We start from the raw sequence: 18,901 nt of genomic DNA on the forward strand, positions 1-18,901 counted from the left end.
GCTTTTCAAGCACAGCGTGGCCATTGGATCGCGGCCAATTGTTGGAAAATAAACTTGGGCTGAATTGCTAACTTGTGTCTGTCCTTTGTTCATCTCGCAAATATGGGCGGGGTAAGACGTTTGAATAATAAACTGGTCGAAGTGTCTGAGTTTTACAGACAACAACAACTTGATTTGAACAAAACTAACCTCCACCACCAAAGGTGCACTCTCTGTGCACTGTTCTGGAATGTTCTGATGGGTGGTGTGTGCGGGGGGGGGGGGGGGAAGAGATGTTGGTGGCAGCACTGTGCCCCCAAAGCAAGCAGTTTCTGGCAGAATTACCTTTCTAGTCAGACAGTCGGCCCAGTGTGCCCATAGCGGCACAGTATTAAGTGAGGTGGCTTTTCCGTGACACCGTATTCAATTAAATATCGGCCCTGTGGGTATTCGGTATCAAACTGAGAAAATAAAACCTCAGCTTAAAATTAGTAATATCAGTTGCCAGCTGATTTACTTAATAAAATCAAGACATTTAATTTGTCCACCGCTCTTGATAAACATATCTCCAATTTTACTGCAGTTAAAGCACGGAAATCCTCTCCTCTCCTGTGGTTTGATTGCCATTTTTGAAATGTAATCATTACATTACAGCTAAACGTGAAAATTAGTACAACCTTTTCAAATCGGCTAAAATAAGAAATATTTCATGAAAGCGCTTGAAAAGAAATGATTTCAACAGTGGTTTAGTGTGTTGGAGCACGCCATAACACACGGCAAATCCACATCGCCATCCTGCTGGTATCTTGGCTGTATTTACAAGACGTGTCAAGTACATTCCCACATGGAGAGGAAAGGAAAATTAAAGACAAGGTACAATTATGCGCAGGTTACCTGTGTACTTAGAGCCAACGAGCACACAGAAGAACCCCTGACAACAGCTCACCATCAAATTGTACAGAACAAGCAGAAGGTGAAGAGATGCAGAACAAGCAAGCTGGATTTTGTGCGAAAAATGTTTTTTAATAATTAGACAATCAGCACAGTATCAGTTTACAAAATACTTCCACAATTCCTCAAAATTACTATTAAAAGTTACACTCAAAGTGGCATTATGAGATCACAGTACTAATGCGAGAGAAACAAAAATTGTTGCAGTTGCTTTTGTGACCCAATGGGCAACAGGGCTTTTCTCAGCTTGAGGTCTGAGAGATTGGATTGAATACAAAAATCTTCGGAAGTACACTAAATCAATCCCGCATACCACCCAAGTAGTTAGTTCTTTGTGAAGCACAACCAACCTATGTTCTGATCTAATTTTTTGTTGATAAAAGCTACGCTTTTCACTCAGAATTTTTTGAAGTGCACATGTTGATTTCTGAAAATGTCCCCCCAGAACAAGAATATCTTTCGCCTAATATTAAAGGCAGATAAAGTTCTCATGAACAGTGTGTAAAACACAGTTACAGGATAAAAAATAATCATGGCTTGCAGCAAAGGAGAATAAATATTTCTGTCAGCTATAAGTGCAAGTGTAGTGCTATCTTACCTTGAGAACTGGCCAGGGGTGATTTGTGCAAATACTGATAGATATGATCATCTCACTTGTGGGGCATCGCCTTACATTTCCTTGTGCTCGTCAAAAATTAGATAGATTAACAATGAAGAGAAGAGATTTCCATCTTTTTCTAAACAAGGGCCAGAATAAAACTGCTTAGGTCCAGAAATGTACAAGCAAAATACAGGATAAAGCTCTTCTTTCACTGTTCCAACAAAGTGTCAAGCACATAACCTCTTCCTCCGCCAGTGTAATTTTTTTCTGTTTCCCACACCAGCCACTGTTCTTCTGTCTTCGGGTGAGATTTTCAACGACGTGCTATGAATTCATGCTCAGTAGAAACTAGGTCAAACTGCATACTTATTTCGGACCAGTCCTTCATAGCCAACAAACAGAATTCTACTTTAGTTTGGGCTTCATTCAGAGTCCTTTGGTCAGAATGTGAGTGCCAATTCTGAACCATTGTTTCCTCAATTCAATCATTTTAATGAATAAAAATGATTGGAGTAAAAAAAAAGTAATGCTACGAGAACGTGATACATTTTGGGAAGAAGAGCAAAGTTAGAAGGCATTTATACTCTAACCCCTGTCGACATCTGGGGGTTATCATTGAACAGAAACTGAACTGGACAAGCCATATAAATTTTGTGTAATTCATATAAATCCTATCCACCATCTTTAAGGCTCAAGTCAGGAGTGTGATGGAATATTGGGCTAAATAGCTGGCTTTTAAAGCAGACCAAGGCAGGCCAGCAGCACGGTTCAATTACTGTACCAGCCTCCCCGAACAGGTGCTGGAATGTGGCGACTAGGGGCTTTTCACCGTAACTTCATTTGAAGCCTACTTGTGACAATAAGCGATTTTCAATATGCTCAATTTTCTCCCTAACTCTTACAACACTCTCAAGAGCGTGACATCATCTAGGTCAAAGCAGCCCACTGGCACCCCATCTAAAAAAATCATTCTCTCCATCATAGACAATAGCACAGCATTACCATCTACAAGAAGCACTGCATCGGTGGCTGTGACGAAAGTGGTATTGTCATTGAGCTAGTAATCCAGAGACCAGGGCTGGATTCTTCTGTCCCGCCTGTCACAAGAACGCCACGGGCGAGACGCGGCAATGGAGAAGTCCATTTACCCCGGGCGGGATTCTCCGGTCGCCAGCCGGAGAATCCCGCCCCCAGAGTAATGCTCCGAGGGACCCAGATTCAAATCCCACCATGGCAGCTGGTGGAAGTCGAATCAATAATAAATCTGAAATTTTAAATCTAATAATGACTATGAAACTATTGTCGATTGTCGTTAAAAAAAACCATCTGGTTGACTAATGCCCTTCCTTCACCTGTCCTTACCTGGTCTGGCCTAAATGTGACTCCAAGTCCACAGCAATATGGTTGACTCTTACATGCCTTCTGAAATGGCTTCACAAGCCACTCAGTTTACTCCTAATTTGTATGTTTACACATTATTTTTAAGGCAGAGCTAGATAAATTGTTGATTAACAAGATTATCAGGGGTAGACAGGAATGTGGGGTTGAGGTTACAATCAGACCAGCCATGATCTTATTGAATGGTGGAGCAGACCTACTCCTGCTCCTAATTCGTATGCAGCAACACACCAAGGCTTCTACAACAGCACCTTGCAAACCTGTGACTTCTGCACCTAGAAGCACAAAGGCTGCAAATACATGGGGATACCACCACCTGCAAGTCACACATCATCCTGAATTGGAACTATAGCACCGTTCCTTTAATGTCGCTTGGTCAAAATCCTGAAATTTCCTTCCTAACATCACTGTGGATGTACCTACACCACAAGGACTGCAGCAGTTCAAGGCAATGGCTCACCACCATCTACTCAAGGGAAATAAGGCATCAGCAATCCATTCTGCCTAGCCTGTGATGCCCACACCCTTGAAAGATTAAAAATAATTGGCAAAACTTTAACAGCAATTAAGGCTTACGGTAGTAGTTTAGTAGGAAACATTCTATGTTGGTCGTAATCTGACAGCTTCATGCAATCTTCCCACAAACTGTAGATTGTAAAGCCTACGTTTCCTAACAACTAATTGCTACCTCTTATCCATCTCAACTTTGGTGGTAATCCCGACAACAGTCCTTGGCATTTCACATACATCTCTCAATGTAAATAATTTTGGTAGCAGACTTCAGAATAGGTTACATGACCCCTTCATTTACCCCAAATATGAAATACAGTCCCAAAACATAATACAGTAATTTTATAAACCTCACAATTGGAACACAACATTCCATTAATCTCATGGTTATTAATAATTCTGGAACAAAATACTGCCCTCATTAGTAATTAACCCAATTACCTAACATGACTCCATAATGTATTTCTTAGTTATCAAAGTTTTTCTGAGCACAGCAGCAGAAAACAATCAGCACTGCACAACTTTCCGACCATTTCTGATGATATCCACAAAGGACTATTGCCCTCTGGAACACACCCAGTAATACAACAAAAAACAAAAAAACAGCATGGAATGTTATGCCAGACTCAAATATCAGATGCAAATATATACTTAAGATAGTGCTGGATTTTTAGTGTCTCCTTACCAGATCTTGATTCAAAATTTGAACAATAAATACTTATACCGCTTGCTTCTTCAGCATCTTATTTATCAAGCAATTCCCAACACTGATAGGAATAAAGCAATGTCACTTGCGCTAAACATCTGATATTCTAGCCCAGGGCATTACAAAAGAATGCATAATGTTGGTATGCATAGGGATGGAAGAGAAAACACGACTCCAAGTCAGGTATATAGGAAAGAGAAGAAAATCAGGGAGCAAGGCAGGAAGGGAGGATATTCTGACTTGTTCAGCTGGGAATCTCTGACAGATAAAAGAATGGAGGGAGGGAATCCAAAGCAGACACAGGAAGGCGATTGGAAATTGGAAGCAGTTGCACAGGAGCAAGGAAGGAGGAGCTCTAAAGCAGGCACATTGTCAGAAAGTGAGGAGGTGAGGGTAGTGGGGTGGGCCAGAGAATGTAGCACAGGAACAAAGGTGGAGGAAATCTGTAGGTGATGTACAGGAGTTGGGGGGGGGGGGGAAGAGAGAGAGAGAGAGAGAGAGAGAGAGAGAGGGAGAGAGAGAGAGAGAGAAAGAGAGAACAAGAAATATAAATCAATGGAAATAAAAGAGCCAAAGCCATTCTCTATTCTTCCCAATTATTTAAATCCCACGATACACAATCTGCCAGGATTGCACACACGAGTATCACAAATCATGATTAAATTAGGTCCCTACAATTACTCGGACATCCTACCAGAGAAATACGTGAGATTTTTTTGAAATTCTTCTCACTTGGAAAGAATTTTAGACAAACATTTAGGATGTTCATACACTAGTCTCGCACAGTTTAATCTCAGGACTATTTAACAAAATTGCTGAAGGAAAATAAAACATTTTTACAATGAATAGATGTTAAATCAGGGGGAGGAATTTGAAAAATAGAGCAAGGTACTGACTCATTAATGAAAGTAGATAAGAAAGGATAGTGTGCATGCTGACCTCCGCATTCAATCGTCATGCAGGGTAAATAGGTTACACTTAAACTAATATCCTAATATTGAACTACATTAAAGAAGGAAAGATTTGCAATTGTAAAGCACCTTATCACATCTGTCAGAAGCATCCTGAAAGACTTCACATATAATGAATTACATAGTGTAGTTAATGTTGTATTGGTCAACATGGTATTCACTTTACCCACAAATCAGAAAGAGATAAATGGCCAAGTTAATTCATTTTTTGATTGAATTAGTTGAGGGAGGAATGTTTACCAGTTTAACCCTTGGTTCCTCTTCAAATACTACCATGGAAAAGTTCCAGTTTCAATCTCTGACCTCTGCCAAGCCAATTGATTGCCAGTCTCCATACAAAGTAGAAGAAAAGACTGCAACTAATATCCATTGTACGGTGACCCACCCTTGATATGTCTGTAGGCATTGAGTGAGATAGACGTCCACACTCAAGACTGCCCACACCAGTTGTTTAGGCTCACATGAAACAACATACACGAGGACTGCTGGCCTCCACGCAATTTTCCTCTTGAGCCGCTTTCATGAACTATCATCGATGGCTTATTGGATGGCACTGGTTATATCTGTTAGATGAGGGCGCACAGTGGCGCAGTGGTTAGCACTGTTGCCTCATGGCGGCGAGGACTCGGGTTTGATCCCAGCCCCGGGTCACTGTCCGTGTGGAGTTTGCAAATTCGCCCCCATGTGTCTGCGCGCAGGGTAGGTGGATATGCAGGGTAGGTGGATTGGCCACGCTAAATTTCCCTTTAATTGGAACAAAAGTAGTTGGGTACTCTGCCTGGATCCTATTGGCTGAGGACAATTGGCTACCCCATGATCCTTCTGGAACATGAGCTCCCCCAATGAGGGGGGGAGAAACCATTAGCCCTGTAGCTGTATAAATAGAGCTGGCCAGTCTGGTATTGGCTACAGAGGGAACCAGTAGTGAACTGCTGGTACTGTGTACATATTGTTATAAATAAAGTTACTTTCTGTTTGACTCTACAAAATTGTGCTGGATTCTTCGTGGCCCTCACAAAACTGGCGAGGAGGGTAAAAATTGGATAGCTGTCTATGTTGCTGAAGCCGCTTCCTTGGACTTTATGGTGGATACAGGTTGGAAGTTTTTTTTTCTGTTGCACCATGCCCCTTAATGGACATTAGGATGTATTTGATGCTACGCTGGAAAGTTGGAACCAATACGCACAAAAGAATGTGTTACTACTTCCGGGCAAATAACATCACTGAAATCGAATGCCAGGTGGTCATTTTGAAAATGAAAATGAAAATCGCTTGTCACAAGTAGGCTTCAAATGAAGTTACTGTGAAAAGCCCCTAGTCGCCACATTCCGGCGCCTGTTCGGGGAGGCTGTTACGGGAATTGAACCGTGCTGTTGGCCTGCTTTGGTCTGCTTTCAAAGCCAGCGATTTAGCCCTAGGCTAAACAGCCCGGTTTGCTAACTGCATGCGGCGCATACATTCGGGGTGAAAAGAAGCCTTATGTACCCAGCTGCATCCGACCAGTAAAACATTTGATGAACTTGTGACTTGGTGGGACAACATTTTATCCCAACCCTGTCCGTAACAGTCCAACCTTACCGGTTTAACACCGCAGAGTGGACTCCTGGGGAATCCCTTGCCGAGTTCTTATCCAGGCTGCGCAGGATTGCGGGGTACTGTGAACATGGTGACACTTTGTCAGAGATGGTACGAGACCAGTTGGCTTGTGGCATCAACAACGTGGCCACCCAAAGGAAACAGTTAGCCAAGCCGACATTGACTTTTCAACAGACCATCCGGATAGTGTTGTCCTGAGAGCGCAGAGCGGGGAATGCAGGAGTTAAAGGGAGTGCCCCTAGGGAGTGCCCCCTTCCGTCTGAAAGAACCTCCCCATATCCTGCTGTGCTTTGGACGGGGCGGCGTAAGGGCCCACACCAGTAGCTGTCGGAAGTTCCTTCCCGAAGAGAGCCTTCTCCAGAGCCCATGAATGTGAAGCCATGTAAGTGTAGGACTTGTGAGAGAAGATCCCGGTGCGGACACCGGTCGTGGCCGCGTCAGAGGGCCAGTCGCTGTGGCAGAAGCTGGGGCCGGGGCAGTACGGTGGCGCCGTGGTTAGCACTGCTGCCTCATGGAGCCGAGGACCCGGGTTCGATCCTGTACCGAGGTTACTGTCCGTGTGGAGTTTGCACATTCTGCGTGGGTCTCACCCCCCACAACCCAAAGATGCGCAGGGTAAGTGGATTGACCACGCTTAATTGCTCCTCAAATGGGAAAAAAATGAATTTGCACTTGGAATTTAAAAAAAAAGCTGGGGCCAACCCAGGGCCCATACTCTCCAATTGGATGAACCCGAGAATGATGCACCCGAGGATGAGGGGATGGAGGTCGACTGCCTGCACCTACATTGCGTGCCCCCCCCCCCCACCTCCCCCCGGAGTGGCCCCCATTAAGGTAACAATATGGGTAAATGGTCACCCGCTTGAAATGGAGTTGGGATACCAGCGCAGCGGTCAGTGGTTGGACAGGAAATGTTCGGCTGTTGGCGGGCTGCATCCTCCACTGAAAAACACACGGCGGGGTGGTCAGTAAATCCCATCTCATACAGTAAAATGCATTCAAAAATCGTAATGCTTTTATTGATATATCAAGAGACCCCTGTAAGCAAATTATTACCACTGTTATTTCAAACATTATTTGCAATAAAAATTGGTACTGGGGTGTCACATGATGTGAGTGGGGGATTGGCTGCTTTTTTGTGAGCTCTGGCTCCACTCATCTTTTAATCCTTTATTTTATCTTCATGCACATTCCATAATTATCTCTTTTGGGGGATATATGTCTTGGTCTATATCCCTGGATAATCCTGGCCAGAGTTTGGTGAAGAGCAGAGTTGAGTTGAATCAGAGAGAATCCTTGTTTGATTGAGGTGGTTGGAGATGGCTGGGGCGGGACCCACTTTGCACTGCCAGTTTTTTGATTTGATTTATTATTGTCACATGTATTAGTGTATTATTGTTTCTTGCATGCTGTACAAACAATGCATACCGTACGTATGGAAGGAGAGACTGCAGAATATAATGTTACAGTTATAGCAAGGTGTAGAGAAAAGATCAACTTAATACGAGGTAGGTCCATTCAATAATCCGATGGCAGCAGGGAAGAAGCTGTTCTTGAGTCGGTTGGTACGTGACCTCAAACACTGGTATCTTTTTCCTGACAGAAGAAGGTGGAAGAGAGTATGTCCGAGGTGTGTGGGGTCCTTAATTATGCTGGCTGCCTTTCTGAGGCAGTGGGAATTATAGATAGAGTCAATGGATGGGAGGCTGGTTTGCGTGATGGATTGGGCTACATTCACAACCTTTTGTAATTTCCTGCGGTCTTGGGCAGAGCAGGCTCCAGACCAAGCTGTGATACAACCAGAAAGAATGGTTTCTATGGTGCATCTGTAAAATTTGGTGAGGGTCGTAGCTTAGTCTTCTGAGAAAGTAGAGTCGTTGGTGGGCTTTCTCACCAATAGTATCGGCATGGGGGGGTGGGAAACCAGGACAGGTTATTGGTGATCTGTACACCTAAAAACTTGAAGCTCTCAACCTTTTCTACTTTGTTTCCCATTGATGTAGACAGGGGCATGTTCTCCACTACGTTTCCTGAAGTCGATGACAATCTCCTTCGTTTTGTTGACATTGAGGGAGAGATTATTGTCATTGCACCAGTTCACCAGATTCTCTATCTCATTCCTGCTGGTGAGTGGGCCTGCACCTCGGCGGTGCTGTTTTCATTGGGATGGTGGCTGCTATTGCGAATTGACATTTTGATGAACTGCAAAGTATCCTTGGGGTAAGGTTTGACAGAGCACATTGCATCCGGTCTTCAAGGCCTGGTCCGGTGGAGGCCCCGACCTTTGGTCTTATGCTATCTTGTCCGCGACGCTCGTCATGAGGGGTTGGAAGTGGCTGGTCATGTCAAATCATCACCGCCCTCCAAACCGGCCCTGGGCGACAGCAGGGCGGAGGTGAAGACACGTATTTTGATGGAGCTTTTGAGATATCCTGAATGTTGTTCGATGATCCTGTCATGGCCTTGGTCTTTCCAACCGACATAGATGCTGTTATTATCCTGCAGTTCATCAATAAACCTGGACTATTCCCTTGTGACGTGTACAATGTTTGAGCATGATGGAGAGGGTAGTTTGTTATCCTGTTTTAGCAAAGACCATATTGAATTGGTAAAGTGACGTGTGGTTTGTGCACCATAATTTTTTTAATGTGCTATAATCCATGAGAAGGGAGTGCATTTTAGACACCCCTGATCTCGTTTACAGAGAAGATAAGTGGAGCCACGGCACGATGATGGGTGGATGGTTGGTGATAGGGTTACATTAGTCCTAATTTGGATTTAGAATAGCAACCAGTTATAACTAATTGTAGCAGACTTTTCTTTTTTAAAAATCTTTTTATTCTCTTCATTTTCATGAAGAAACAACCAAAGAAAAAACAAACAAAAACAAATGCAGTATCAATCCTTCACACACAAACCACCCCCCCGCTCAATATACAGACCAAAACATTCACTCGTACATTCCAGGTTAAAAAAAAAACACAAATTAACAATCTGTAAACCGTGTAACAAAAGACAATACTGCCAATCCCCCCTCCCCCTCCCAAATGTTCAATGGCAACCAATTCTCAGAAGTGCATAATAAACAGCCCCCACGAATTGTGAAACCTTTACTTCATCCCCTTCAGCTGAGACTTACACCTTTCTGAGAGTCCAAGAAATTCAAGTAGGTACCCCCCCTCCCCCGCCAAGCGTTGTCTCAGGATGGAGAATCTAACCTTCTCCCCCCACCCCCCACCCCCCCCCCCGTATCACAGGATGGAGAATCTAACCTCCCCCTCCCCCCCGCCAAGCCGTGTCACAGGATGGAGAAGCTACCCCCCCCACGTCACATGATGGAGAATCTAACCCCCCCCCCCCCCCCCCGCGTCACAGGATGGAGAATCTAACCTCCCCCTCCCCCCGCCAAGCCGTGTCACATGATGGAGAAGCTAACCTCCCCCCCCCCCCCCCCCCCCCACATCACAGGATGGAGAAGCTAACCCTCCCCCCCTCCCCATGTCACAGGGTGGAGAAGCTAACCTCCACCCCAACAGGATCCGCCTCCGGGCAATCAGTGAGGAGAAGGTTAACAACCTCTGCCCCCAGCCCCGCCGCATTCACCGGAAGCACCTCACTCTTCCCGACATTTAACTTATACCCAGAGAAGGCCCCAAACCTCTCCAATATTTCCATAATCCTACCCGAGGGAGTGAATTTCGAGAAATGTAGGTGAGGGACTTTGCTCGAAAGGAGTGGAGGACGTTTCCCAGGTTGCCGAGGCACACTTTATTGGAGCAATTACTGCTCCCAGATGAATTGGGAGAGGGTAGGATTGGGGATATGTATACGGGTGGGTGGGGAGGGGGGGGGCGCAGGTGGTGAGGATCCAGGACCTATGTGGCACAGTAGCACAGTGGTTAGCACTGTTGCTTCACAGCGGCAGGGACCTGGATTTGATTCCCGGCTTAGGTCACGGTCTGTGGGAAGTCTGCATGTTCTCCCTGTGTCTGCGTGGGTTTCCTCCGGGTGCTTCAGTTTCCTCCCACAAGTCCCGAAAGACGTGCTTGTTAGGTCAATTGGACAATCTGAATTCTCCCTCCGTGTAACCGAACAGGTGCCAGAGTGTGGCGACTAGGAGCTTTTCACAGTAACTTAATTGTAGTGTTAATGTAAGCCTACTTGCGACAATAAAGATTTATCATTGTTATATGGGAGGAGAAGTTGGGTGGGTGGATGGAGGGCGGGGCAAGGAGGAGATAGGCTGCAGACTGTGGTCCGAAGCGACGTGCGTGGTGAATTCAACCTTCTCCTGCGTGAGAGTGAGCTTGATTCAGTTCAAGGTGATGCTCAAGGTACATATGACCCCGGCGTGAATGAGTGGGTTCTTCCAATGGGTGGCCAATTGAGTGCGGGAAGTGTGGGTGAGGGCTGGCGAATCATGTGCACATATTTTGGGTTGCATGAAGCTGTAGAGATACTGGGAGGTGGTGTTTGGGATGTTATCCGAGATTGTAGGGGTGGAGGTCAGGCTGGACCCAGCGTTGACGATTTTTGGGGCATCGGAAGTGCAGGAGTTGCTGGCGGGGAAGGGGGCCGATGTTGTGACCTTTTTTTCTCTAATTGCCCGGCAAAGTTGGAGGTCGGATACCGGGGCTGGCTGCCTGGTTGGGGGACTTGTATGATTTTCTCCGGTTGGAAAAGATTAAATTTGAGTTGAGGGGGTCAGGGCTTCGAGACACGGTAGAAATTGTTCATGACGATATTTGAGGAACTGTTCGTCATGGGGGCGGGAAGGGGGAAAATTGTACAAACAGTGGACTGTGAGTTTGTATATGTTGCTGTTTTTTTTCCATGTGTTTGGAATAAAATACATTTATAAAATACTGAATCATTCTATCAAACTTGGGGGAGGTAAGAACAGCAATAGTTATTTTCAGTGTTTGTAAGTTATTTACATGGGTCACATCACATGCAGGACATAGACAACATCTAGGCTTGAACTGATGCAGGGTAAGTAATATGCATGACACACCAGTGCTAGGCAATGGCAATCTCCTACAAGAATCTAACTACTGCCCCCTTGACATTCAGTAACATTACGATTGCTAATGTAAAGGATTCTACAATTTAGGGATCATCACTGATCAGAAACAAAATTGAAGGCTTCCCACTACAGCAGATCAGAGGCTTGGTTATCTGTGTTAAATGGCTCACCTTCTAACTCCCCACCACCTACAAGGTACAAGTCAAAACTGTGGTAGAATGTTGTCCACTTGTCTGGATGGCTGCAGCTGCAACAACACTCTAGAAACTCAATACCAACCAGTGCAAAACAGTCCATTAATTGGCAGCCCATCTATTACACCAACAATTCACTCTGTCCACTCCCGATTGATTTTGGCTGCAGTGGTCATAATCCATTGTTTGCAGTGCAATATGTCTTTAGCAACACATCTAACACCCTCAAATTCCACCACCTATTAGGATAAAGGCTGCAGGTGCATTGGACACCTTGGGCTGGATTCTCCGCACCCTCAAACCGAAATCGCGGCCAGCGGATGAGCGGAGAATCGATGTTCACGCAAGAAATCGGGACCGACGCCGGGTCACCGATCCTGCGGGCCCCGAAAAATGGCGTACTTGGGGGGTATGCCACGCCGCCTGGGCCCTACCTCGGGCCATTGCCAGAGGTCCGCTCAAAGTCCCGACGGCGTAGAACTAATGTGCTCCAGCCGGTCAGGATACTCGTGGCGGCTGCAGACTCAGTCCGAGGCCACCATGGTCGGGGGCGGGCGGATCGGAGGCCAGGGAGGGCCTTGTAGGCGGCCAGGGAGTGCTTGCGCGGGGGTTGAGGGTCGGGCACGTAGCCAACCGGGGGGTCTCTTTTGTGGATCTAGATCCGCCGTCCGAATCCACCATGGAGCACGGCGCGGCCGCTGGAGGTCGGCGCCATGCGCATGCACGGCCTCCGACCCGGCAGTGCGGGGCCTGTATCTGCAGCAAAAGCTACGAGATCTACTCTGGGTCCCTACTAACCCCCTGCAGGGCTTGGAATTCGGGTCCCTTTGATCCAAGTTTTTCTGGCGTAAAACTCTACCGTTCTGACGCTGGCGTGGGGACATAGTCCCAATAATGGAGAATCCAGCTCCTTAGCTTCCCAGTTCCCCTCCAATTCATGCATCATGACTTGGCTATATATCATTGTTCCTTCAGCATCACTGGCTCGAAATTTGGGAAATGCCCCCTAACAGTGCAATGGGATTACTTTCACCACATCAACTAAAGTGGCTCAAAAAGCAGCTAACCCCCACTTTAACTAGAGATGGGCATAAATTCTGGCCCTGCTAACAATGATAACATCTTGTGAATTATTATTTTTAAAAGAAAGGTTTCCCCTGAATGGAAGGAATCCACTTTTGCAATTATAAATGTAGTATATCACTGTTGATCACATGGAATAGATGATTTGTAATCTACCATATGAGAATTACATTAACTCTTGATTTTCATAAGTTACTTGTCTCTGGATTATGTACATTACTTGTCTCTGGATTATGTACACTACTTATAAGACTTAGTGCTGTATTTATTCAGATAATGCTCTGCAATATCCAACTGATGATGGCTAAGCTGTCAAATATATAGCCAAATATATGTCGCTATGGGTACGGGGGGTCCCACAATTACAGGGGTCCTTGAGGGGGGTCTCCCTATTAAAAGGGGTCTGGGGGATGGGGGGGGGGTTCTCCCTATTAAAAGGGGTCCCTAGGAGGGGTGGGGTTCTCCCCACTATAGGGTTTTCTGAGGGGGTCTCCCTATTAAAGGGGTTTCTGGAGGGGGGCCTCCCTATTAAAGGGGTTGCTGAGGGGGTCCAGCTATTACAGGGATCCCTGCCAGAGTTCCCCCAATACAGGGATCCCTCTATTCCAGGGGTCACTGTGAGGGGGATTCCCCTATTTTCTTAGGGGTCGCTGTGGGGGAGTTCTCCCTATTACAGGGACCGCTGTGGGAAGGGTGCCGCTATAACAATGGGTCGCTGTGTTTTCTGCCAGCCAGCCAATATTTTATCCAGGCTTATATGTTTCCCCCTTCACCATGGGCTTCTATGTTTTGCAATAGCCTTTGATGTGACACCTTATCAAATGCTTTCTGGAAATCCAAGTAGAGTACATCTACAGACTCCCCTTTATCCACAGCACATGCTACTCCTTCAAAGAACTCTTATAATCATCATTTTTATTATTGTCACAGGGAGGCTTACATTAACACTGCAATGAAGTTACTGTGAAAATCTGAGTCGACACATTCCGGTGCCTGTTCGGGTACAGAGGGGGAAATTCAAATGTAATGTCCAAATTACCTAATAGCACGTCTTTCTGGATTTGTGGGAAGAAACCGAAGCACCCGGAGGAAACCCACACAGACACAGAGAGAACATGCAGACTCCGCACAGACAGTGACCAAAGCCGGGAATCGAACCTGGGATCCTGGCGTTGTGCAGCCATAGTGCTAACCATGGTGATACCGTGCTGCCAATTGGTTAAAGATGATTTCCCTTTCACAAAACCGTGCTGACTCTTCCCATACCTTGAGCTCATCTAAGTGTACAACTATAACCTCTTTAATGATTGATTTTAACACCTTTCCCACGATAGATGTCAAGCTAAGTGGCCAATTGGGCACAATTCAATGAAAACTTTTCAAAGTATGGTAGCGAACGGGAACTGCCGTGAGCTTCCCAGCGAGGCCATCACTGCAATCCAACGTTAATTGGTTCTCTTAAGGATGCCCCACGGGCTTCACATCACAAATCATGGCTAGCCAGCCTATTCACCAGAATCGCACTCACCAGTGCCCCACTAACAAGGTAGGGCAGCACGTAAACTGCTCTTACACAGCGAACCCCATTCAGCTCGCAGCCATAAGGCCAAGACAGCCAGCCCAACAGTTCGGGGATGCAGGCCTGGGGATGTTCCTGGAGGCAGTTGAGGCCAGAAGGGATGTCCTGTTCCTGCCAGGATCCCGGAGGGTCAACCACAGGGCAGCTAGTGTCACCTGGGAGGAAATAGCAGCGACTGCCAGCTTGTGCAGCATGACCAGGAGGACTGGCACGCAGTGCCACAAGATCAATGGCCTACACTGGGCCATATGGGTGAGTTGGCACTGGACTCCCCACGGGAATGCACCTGGCGCCACCCCCACCCAGTCCTGTGCCGTGCTCTGGCCCACTTATGCTTTCCCCCCACACCACGTGAACCATTCCCCCCCCACCCCACTGTCATGAACCAACCGTGCAGCTAATGAAGCCCTCTGTGTCCCCATAGGAGAAGTTGTCCCACAACCTTCAGTAGAGGGCCCAGACGGGCAGCAGGGTGGCGGACATCAGAATCCTCACCACCTTCAAGGAACGGGCCCTGAAGATGGCCAAGGACAGAGCGATCACCAACATGGAAGTCGGCTCAGATGTGAGGATCCACCGGGCCGCAATCAGATGGGCTGTCAAACATGAGTTGTTAGTGCCATACTGAATGACCAATCCCTCCCACTGACCACATGTCCATTCTCCTACAGGACCCCCAGCCGACGGCACCGGCCCAGCCCTGCCTCCCAAGTGAACACCTCGGATGCCACCATAGAGGGGGCGCTACTGTCATCCCCACCCACCACCAGCGCAGAGACACGCACCTTGGTGGCCAATGGTAGTGGTGAAGCTTCTGGGGCACATTCTGGTGAGCACCACACAGTTGCTGATGTACGTCAGGTGGATGCAGGGACGCCCCAGGCCAGACAGCAGTCGGAGGTCTGCTGGATTCCAGGACTCAACTGGATCCCAGTCAGATGCTGAGCCTCTGGACCAGGTTTACCCGGAGCTGATGCAACCGATAGGGTGCTGCCGTGATATTCAGAGGGGGATGTCAGTAACCCTCCAGCACCTCCATAGCCAATTGGAAGAGTCCCACAGGCTAGGGCCTAGGACACTGCGCCGGCAATGCGTGGCACCGAGGCCTACACTGCTAGGGTGGTGATTGCAGTGAAGAGCCTGGTGCACGACATAGACAACATGAGTGGAGGTGTCCAAAGGGTGGCTCAGTCTGTGACTGCCATGGCTGAGGGGCCGGCAGAATTTTTGACTTGCTGTGGGACCTAACCCAGTACCAAGTGAATCTTGATTAAGCACTAAGGGACATGTCCCAGTCTCAGATGGGTATAGCCGATGCACTGCGGAGCTTGTCCCAGTCACAGGTGGCCATTGCCGGGACACTGCAGAACATGTCTCAATGACGGAGGAGCAACGCCGTGGGCACCAACACTGTGGTTCAGACATTGGGGATTCGCCAGGGCTGATAGAGCAAAATGCCGCAGGGGCAGCCGGGGCTTTAACTAGCTGCCCCTCCATCCCAAGGTGAACCCTCGGTCCCTATGGGCACTTTCGGGAGGAGGTTGCGGGTGCTAACCTGGACCCATCCTATGGGAGTGGTGGCAGTGACTAGCTCCTCTGAGTACCATCCCTCTGACGGCGCCAGTCAGGAGTCAGCACCTGGAACAGGGTGGCACGGCTGTGCATGTGCCGCCGATGAATGCACCAGGGCCCTCTGGCCCCAGAGCCCCCAGATGACACCCGCCAGGGGCATCGAAGGCCCCACGGGGCGTGTTAAGCAGCAGGCTGCCTCCACCTCGGATGTCTATCCTGGGTATACACTGAGACGCAGTGGCGAAGCACGGATGGCTCATCGAGAATCGCTGAGGGGGTGAAGTATGGGGAGGGGAAGGTGTGAGGGGGTGCAATGATGGCTGGGGCTCGTCCTATCTGAAGTGGGGGCCTCCCTGGTCCTCCGGGCTCGCCAGACCCTTGCCGCAGTTTGTCCTCCAGATCCTCCCTGGGGTCGTCCTCCAGCCCCTCCTGGTCAAGTGCCTCCTCGTCCTCCTCCTTGGAAATGGCCACATGATCCTCCTCCTCCACCTCCAGCACGTGGCCCGCTGCTAAGCCAGGTTTCGGAGGTGGTGTACTACAGTGCACTACCAGAGCGGTCAAGGCATCAAAACCGCATTTTCAGCAGTCCAATGCACCGTTCAATGAGACTGGGTGGCCGCATGGGCCTCTTGTACCGGGTCTCTGCCTCCGCATTGGCGTCATTAGACAGGCCCTCAGCGGGTACCCCTTATCCTCCCAAGAGCCAACGGGCCATCCTGTGATGGTCCTCGAAGAGGCCAGGGATGTCTGACTGCCCCAGGAAGTGGCTGTCGTGGACACTACCCGGGAAGCAGGCACCCACATGTGCATGATCTTCAAGTGGTGGTCGCACACAAGCTGCATGTTCAGAGCGTGGAAACCCTTCCCCCTGGTGACAAAGGGCACTCCCACAGGGCCCGGTGCGTGCAAGGCAACATGCGTGCCATCTATGACCCCCTGGACCTGAGGCATCCCTTCGACGGTGGTGCAGCCTGCTGCCTGGGCATCCTGTTGGGCTTGGTCCCTGTCAAAGTTTGTGATCCGTTGCCCGGGCAGACTGGCCACCCGTGAGCTCTTGGATGCACCTGTGGGCTGTAGCTTGTGAAATGCCACACTAGTCCCCGTTCGAGTCCTGGAATGTTCCTGAGGCATAGAGGTTCAGGGCTGCAGTGACCTTGACAGCCACCGGGAGCAAGCTTGCTCCTCCTTCATGTGGTGCCAGGTCCGCAAGGACATGGCACAGGTGCTGCACCATCTGCTTGTTGAGCCAGAGCCTCCTGCGACTCATGCTGTCCATCATATGTTCAAAAAACCAGCATTGCCTGTACACCTTGGGCTGTTGCGGCACTCCTCGTCTGGATCTCATCCTGGCCCAATTGTCAGCCGGGTCCTCAGGGTGTGGGGCGGGGTCCTGTACATCGGCCTCCACCTCGACCCTCTGCCGGCGCTGGCCACCCGGCCTGCCAGCAGCACCACTATGGCAAGTTCCGCAGGGTCCAGAATATTGTCCATACCTTCGATACCTGGAAGGAATTGGGAGAGGGTGTTAGACTGACAGACAGCGATGTCTTCCACCCTAGGACCCTTCAGTCCCCCTCCCCCCATTGCTTCCCCCCACCCCTAACCCGGCACACCCTGCCCACAGACACTGGCCTGCAGCAGGGCCCCAGCTCAACGGACCTCGGACTCTGTACCCCAGACACCCGCACACAACGTTGCCTGGACTGGCGCAGGTCCCCTCCCCATTGCACTCACCCACCCTCCAGCTGCGGACATGTCACCGGTGCTCGAGCCGGTCACCTGGGTGTTCGGATGTTGGCCACTGCGTCCATGGTGTTGCCTCCCACAGTGTTCAGACACACAGTGTCCAGGCATCACAGTCTATTTGGGATGCTAGACAATAACCCCCACATGCTACATGGCACGCTCACCCACGGGTATCCATTTGGGATGCGTGACCACTTAGCTACAATTGCCAATTCCCTATTAGCAATAGCCTTAAGCCGCATGGCCAGATGCCTCCGCGGACAGTGGGAGTTGTGGGTGGTCTGTGGAGCAGACAGGCAGGGGCTAGTGTTGCTCCAGAACAGGTACACACGATCCAGGGGTTGGCATGGCGAACCCACGCGCGTTTGCCCCCCAACCGAGATCCCCCCCTACTCCAATACCCCCTTGGCGGTCCACCCCAACAGAGGCTGGACACTCGCCCTACCCCCTTCTGAACATAGGAGCAGCAAGCTCAGTGCCCCAAGACTCTTTGCCTGTGTGCGAAGATGGCTACTCACCTCCTCGGGTCCCCGCAGCTGCCCCTCTGCCAGTTTCACACTTTTAAAAAGCAATATTAATTGGCGCCCGCGTGACCACTTGCTGGAGAGACGATTATGTCACGGTAGTCCGTTGGATAGGGGTTGGCTCCCGTTAATTGTATGGATATTGGGCTTACGTGGTGATTATTGGTTTCTCGCCACGCTACGCGGATTCCCGATTTCGCCTATGAAGTGGGCCGGTGGATTGCGAATGGAATGGCAGTCGGCACAGTTCTCGTTTTTGGCCTCTCCCGCTATTTAAAGGCCTTGTCGTGCTCTCGCTAGCGCGCAATGCGGCCATTGATTTGCGCCCACTGTTTCCTGTTTTCTGCTTTCCTCACTTCTTGAATAGAGGGGTTATATTTGCTACTTTTCAGTCTGACTGAACCTTTCCAGAAAGTGTAAAATTAATACCAACTAATCTGCTATCTCATTAGCAACCTCTTTTAA

General features: G+C 48.7%; 1 protein-coding gene across 10 annotated transcripts in view; it reads right to left on the reverse strand.

Moving 5' to 3' along the window:
• Positions 1-18,901, reverse strand: part of mtmr7b (myotubularin related protein 7b) — a 171,949-nt gene that overhangs the window by 133,129 nt on the left and 19,919 nt on the right. Inside the window, exon 1 of one of the 10 annotated variants that reach the window (XM_072496856.1) lies at positions 1,529-1,908. The exons of the other annotated variants lie outside the window; for them this stretch is intronic. Coding sequence (XP_072352957.1) covers positions 1,529-1,579 — 51 coding nt within the window. The 5' untranslated portion in view covers positions 1,580-1,908. Of the gene's footprint in view, positions 1-1,528; positions 1,909-18,901 lie in introns of those variants that run through there. 10 annotated transcript variants of the gene reach the window in all.

This window comes from Scyliorhinus torazame, chromosome 3 (genome assembly GCF_047496885.1).
Source record: "Scyliorhinus torazame isolate Kashiwa2021f chromosome 3, sScyTor2.1, whole genome shotgun sequence".
NCBI lineage: Eukaryota > Metazoa > Chordata > Chondrichthyes > Carcharhiniformes > Scyliorhinidae > Scyliorhinus > Scyliorhinus torazame.